General features: G+C 41.7%; 1 protein-coding gene across 2 annotated transcripts in view; it reads right to left on the bottom strand.

Moving 5' to 3' along the window:
- Positions 1 to 2,002: 2,002 nt before the first annotated feature.
- Positions 2,003 to 6,000, bottom strand: part of Pafah1b1 (platelet activating factor acetylhydrolase 1b regulatory subunit 1) — a 45,611-nt gene continuing 41,613 nt past the window's right edge. For both annotated transcript variants that reach the window (XM_051180035.1, XM_051180034.1), the window contains one exon: positions 2,003 to 5,759. In XM_051180035.1, coding sequence (XP_051035992.1) covers positions 5,686 to 5,759 — 74 coding nt within the window. In that variant the 3' untranslated portion in view covers positions 2,003 to 5,685. The remainder of the gene's footprint in view (positions 5,760 to 6,000) is intronic.

The following is a 6,000-nucleotide window of genomic DNA, read 5'->3' as shown; positions in this document are numbered from 1 at the left end:
GGCATCAACTCCAACGTGGGGGCAAGTGTCACCCCCAGCCTCCCGTCCTGAAGCAGGTGTGTCAATGCCTGTGGGTGTCTTGCTCCGTCCTTCCTTCTGATGTACATAGCCCAGGCAGTTGTGAGTGGATGACGTGCAGATGCAATTTCTCAGGTCATTTTTGACATTTACAGCTGCTGCTTTTGTTGCCACTACCCCTGGGCCCAGCCTGGCTTAAAGTCCAGGTTGAAGCCAAAAAAGAAGGGGGCGTTCCCGTGTCCTGGGGGGGGGGCAGATCCCTAGTAGGGTATAAGGTAAGACCTACAGTGGCTTTACTGTGATTAGCCTCAGGGTGAGGGGATGGGGCCTACAGTGGTGGACACCCCTTGCATCCATGTGCCTGACCTTGGCCAAGCAGGAGGCAGCACTGCCCCAGGTTTTGACTTGCCTCCCTGTTCCCTGTACCCCAGGTGGGCTAGGGGGCCAACAGTCTTGAATGTATCTTTCTCCCCATTTTAACCTGAGCTGCCTAACCACAGTGGGGTGTAGTTGGGTGAGGGGCAGGGACGCAAGCCTGAATCAGGCACAGGAGTGATTGTCACCTGTGGAGCCAGGCTCCTTTCTTGGTATTTGCCATATAAGCACTTCCTCTTTGTACAAAGAGGCTCAGGGGTGACAGGGCTCATACTACCTGGCTGCTCTCTCCCAGCCTGCCTGTTAATTCTCTTTGTCTGCTGTCCCTGAAGGAGATGGCCACCCTTTGAGCCTAGGGGAGCTGATCTAGGCAGAGCCCCTGCTTGGGTTTTGCTGGAGCTGCTGATGGATAGTATCTGTCCAGGGACCTTGTTTCAAAGGGAATAGGCGTGAGCCAGCAAGGCATCCCCACAGCTATCAAGAATGTTTTCTTGTTTTTAAACCATCACGTCTTCATTTCACATTGGAATAAAGTGAGTTTTTGAAACCTGCTGCCCCAGCCTCACCTGTGTGCTCTGTTAGCCAGGCTCCTATGTAAGGCTACCGGGAGATAATTACATAGTGTGAGTCAAATTCAAGGTTATGAAGTGGAAGGTATGGAACTCCAGCTGTTCAGTTGGGACCTACACACAAAAAAAAGGCTGCAGTGAAGGGCATGTGATAGAGATATTTATTGGGGGGCAGGATTTGGCAGTAGGCAGCTGAGTTGAGACACATTTCAGGTTTTGGTAAGAAGCTCAGTTTCCAGGCTTAATCCTCATTAGGCTAATCTGGAGGACACAATCAAAATGCTGGTCTATACTGTCTCTTACTAGGTCTTAAGTGGGCCTCTAGAATTTGCATGTCTGACAAATTCCCAGGGGATGATATGCTGGCTCAGAGAATATAACTGCTGCCAGTAATCACATCTGCACGTCAGTTTACGCCAGATTAGCCAAGGGAGGATGTGGCATCGTGGATGCAGAGCCATTTCCCCTGCCTTCAGGAGGGAGGCCAGTGTGTGCTTGCTTTCAAAGTCACCACAATATGATACTAAGTTAGAACTCTAACCAGAAGTAAAGTGAATGGGAAAAAAAGGGTCTGCATAAGCAGGAAAGCCAGCTTATACAGTACAGGCATTGCCCAGTTTCTCTTTGGCTGGGAAGGTTCCAACACCAGTAGTACTGGGCATAAAACCTTGGAGACAGGATGAGACAGCATCTAGAACAGTGATTAGAATTAAGGATTATTTACAGCTCTAAGGGAAGAGATGCTAGATAAAAGGCTTGTTTAAACAAAAATGGGCAGGGACCCCATCTATGGGACTGAGTCTCTAACGGGAAGGGTGGGGCTTTGCTACCTACCCAATGCAGTGAGTGGTTCTACAAGATCCCTACTATGTGCTGCTCCCTCCAGATAAGTAGACAATAAAGACAGTTTGAGCAAAGTTCCCAAAGGGTCTTGTTCCTGGTGCCAAGGGGAAAAAAAAGCCCCAGCCTCACTTCCTACCAAGATCCATGTACAACAAAACCCCACCCCCAATACCCACCAAGAAACCCCCAGCACATCGAGTTTTATAGGCATTTAATAGTTTACCAATTGGTACAATAAGATTTTTAATATGCAGAAAACATGAATAAATTTTGTTTTACACAGTCTGAGAGCAACAAATCTTACTGTAAAACACAAGAGCAATATTAATTATATACATTCCTTTACTGATTTTTAAAACTGTGTCGATATCTTCAGTGAACTCTTACAATCTGGGGAACTGTTTTCTCCAATTACCACCTCCACATCGTTCATATGAAATCAATGCTTGCCTTCATGTCAGTGTCAGTCAGGATCAACTTCTAACTTGTAGAGTTTGTGTTTATTTCTAACATCTTCAGAGTGAGCTTTGGGGAGCCTGAAGGATAGGCAGGCGAGAAAGCAGCTACTTACATGATAACAGTGGAAGGATAAAAAAGGCCAGTTCCAGTCCTGACTTGTGAGTCCAGCTTCCCCAGCCCACCCCGCCCAGCCCACTGGAGAAACCCAAAACCTTCCAATTTTGCCCATGTTGCTTGTCTACCAGAACATTCTTCTTTGCACCATCTAGATTAACCAACACATTAGAGTTTATATACAGCTGGACAGTAGGAGTAACCATTTTAAGTGCCTTTTCCTTCCATTTCAACTTCAGTTGCTTAAGGATTATCAAGCCACCACTGTCAACAAATAAAATGTCCTTATTTTTAAATAGTTTTTCTTTAAATTAAAAAACAAAACAAAAAAAAATAAACTTTTTAGTGAGTGGTATTATCTGGAAGTTCACATGGAAACAGAAAGAGGCAAACAGGAGACTGGGCTTGCTGAGCCTAGAGCCAAAGCTTCCAAAGGACAACAGTGTGCCATGGCCCAGGACGGCTTGCTAACACTAGCAACTGTGGGTAGTGCTCTAGGCACACACCATTGGTCACACCACATGCAGACAGGACGGTCTTAGTCTCCTAAAGTGCAAGATGCCAAACAAAAAGCAACTATTCTCCAGGCCATGTCTACACAAATCTCTGCAGCTTGCACTTTCCATGCAGTTAGGACTTCTTGGGCACGCTGTGCTATAGGTGGCACTGGAATGTCTGTTTACAAACACAGTCAACAATCATCCTAGGACACAATTCTACCAGCTTTTTATTTCTTAATAAGTGGCCAATCAGACTCGAAAATAACAAAGCAGCAGTGAAACGCTAACCAATTCTTAAAGTCCTCTACTTATAACCCAAACCAGTTAACTTTATCATTGTCCTTATCCCAGGCAAGGCACAGGGTTAGACAGCAGACAGAGAAAACAGTAACATAAGAGTAAGGGCATCAACAGGGCAGTGTCAAACAACAGTGCAAGAAAACTTTGCAAATTGGATGCCAAATGTGGATGTTGCCCCCCTCCCCTCACTACTCAAACAGGGGTCGTTACGTTTGGATCCAGCTGTGGACCATCCCTGAGATTCAATGTTTGCTGCTGCTTAAGCACAGGATGTCTCATAATTCAGCTTCGTTACAAAGCACTCCCTCCTCGAGGAAACCCAGAACAGCAGCTTTGCTCCTCTACATTGGTACCATTCTTGTTTCTATAAATGATGTCTAGATGTTGTGGCTTACCCTTAGACAATTCATGTTGCTACATGCTAAAACTGAATTAAAAGACAAGACATTTAAACACATACAAACAAATGTTAAGATGCACCATTTCTATGTATTTATATTCTTGAAATAGGACAGGAAATAGCAGCAAATGAGAACAAAGATATTTTCCATAGCTTTTGGAGAAAAATCCAGTCAGAACAGCTAAGGGAAAAAAAAAAAAAATTTTTTTTTCAATGTTAGCAAGGGTGTGAGGCAATGTTGTTCTGAAAACTAACCTACAGCGTTTATGGAATCAAGATGGGAGTTTTTTGTCTTCAAAAATGGCCATTTATTTCTCAAAACACTTCCTTTCTAGAGACAAGTCTGAGTAGTATCAAGAACAAACAGGTGACTAAACAAAAGGACACAGGCTAGACATTAAGCTGCTCCTAGTGGCCTAATCTCTCTGTATATCTATAGGACAGTAGCCCTCACCCTTTGTCCTTTCAGGAATCAAATTTCCTTTAAATATTTAAAGGGACATTTTAAAATATCGTATCACACAAATGAATAAAATGCAGTCCAGAAAAAAATTATCATTGTTAAACTGTCATTGTTATTTCATTGTTTCTGTTAATTTTTCAAATTAATTTTCTTAAAAAGAAAAGGAAAAAAAAAAGTTCGTTAGCTAGGCAAAGGAATTCTTTATTAACAACTGATGATAGTGTTCCAAAAGTCATGGGCAAAATTCTCTTAACCCTTAATGTAGTAACTTTGGATCAAAATAGACAACATATCGGGGATGTATAAAATGTTGAATGGCCACATTAGAGTGGAGAATAAAGGAGGTGGCTTTCTTTTAACTCAGAAAAGCCCCTCCACCAGAAACATCAGAAGGGTTTATCCTAAAGCATGGCTGTGGGTGGTACTGCACAGCAACGTTTATTCTACTCGTATGATTTAGCACTTCTTCAAAAATTCAAGACCCAACAACATGGAGGTTATATGTGTGATATACATATACAGACATATCCACTTATAGATAGGTCCATATACTTATAAACATTTACATATAAACAAAGATGAAAAAAGTATATTTCTATGCACGCTTCATTAAACCCTGTCACTTTTTATAACTTGAAGTGAAGCAGTTCAAATTATCAGGTTTGCGTTGGAAACTGCTGTTTCTCCTGCTCCTTAAAAATGTGCACATAACTTTGTCAGCATTTGTTATTCTGAAATGCACATTGCACATCCCTAAAAACATCATAAACACATAGTGATTTGTACCATGACACTCAATGGGAAGATCAAATTCTACTGGGGAGTCACATCACTACACAGTCCAACAGTATGGAGAATATAACTCCAAGTATGTCTGGTGTGGAGAGAAGCTTCAAGTAGGACAGTGTTTTTCTGACCTGTTTACAAAGCAGTAAGACCCAAATGAAAAAAGGATTCATTCACTATTAGCTGCTGAGATTTTTTTTTCTTGAGAGTTACGATCATTTTCTTACATAAATATACCACTAGCCTTTGCTTGACAGGCTGCCAAAACAAACATATCCTATTGATTTGGCAAAGGGGTCATGACAAAAACTTCAATGTGTAATCCCCATTAATTACACAGATGGAGCAAAAGATTCTGAATTGTAGTCTTATTTATCTAACACCCTTAAAGATTTATTAAGCACACTTAAGTGATGTTACATAGATATACATTTCAGAAAAGGCCCTAATAACCACCACTTTCCCCAAAATGAGGCCATCAAGTCAGGCACCAACAGATAGCAAGAAGAAAAACAATAATTAATAAACCAACATAAAATGACACTGTCAACTATTCAGTTTAGTGCCCTAGTTCAATTTATTCAACTTCTGCCCTTGTAGGCCTGGTGTGACCAATGCCAGCCCAGGTTTTTAAACCCTATGGTACTTCTAGACAACATATGTAAATTTACAGTATACAATTTGGATTCACCATGCATGAATACTTTGTGTGTAACATTTAATAAGCTCAATCTACATCCAGAATAATTTACATGAAAGGACAATATTTATTTAAACAGAGCTCAAATGGGGTAACCATGGTATCATCAGAGTGCATCCAGAGGAAAAAAAAGGGAGGAAGAACCAAATGAGACTCAATCAACGGCACTCCCACACCTTTACTGTTTGATCTACACTGCCAGTAACCACATAGGGTGCCGTCTTGTGGAAATCTGAAAAGAGAAAAGAAAAAACTTGTTTTCAAATCCCACTAAGCCAGATGGAATTTTGTTCCTTTTTGAAAGTCTTTTAGACAGTCCTAGCAGGCCTTGAATTTGACTTCCTCCAGTTCTGCTTCCCAAGCAGTGAGATTCTATGAGCATCTGCTTCCACATGTATGGATACAGCATCCATGATTTTCTTTGTATACATACCCACACCCCTAGAAAGTACTGAGCTTACCAACTGAGTTAG

The sequence above is a fragment of the Phodopus roborovskii genome, unplaced genomic scaffold, assembly GCF_943737965.1.
Source record: "Phodopus roborovskii unplaced genomic scaffold, PHOROB, whole genome shotgun sequence".
NCBI classification, from domain to species: Eukaryota; Metazoa; Chordata; class Mammalia; order Rodentia; family Cricetidae; genus Phodopus; species Phodopus roborovskii.
This window is presented reverse-complemented; position numbering and strand designations above follow the sequence as displayed.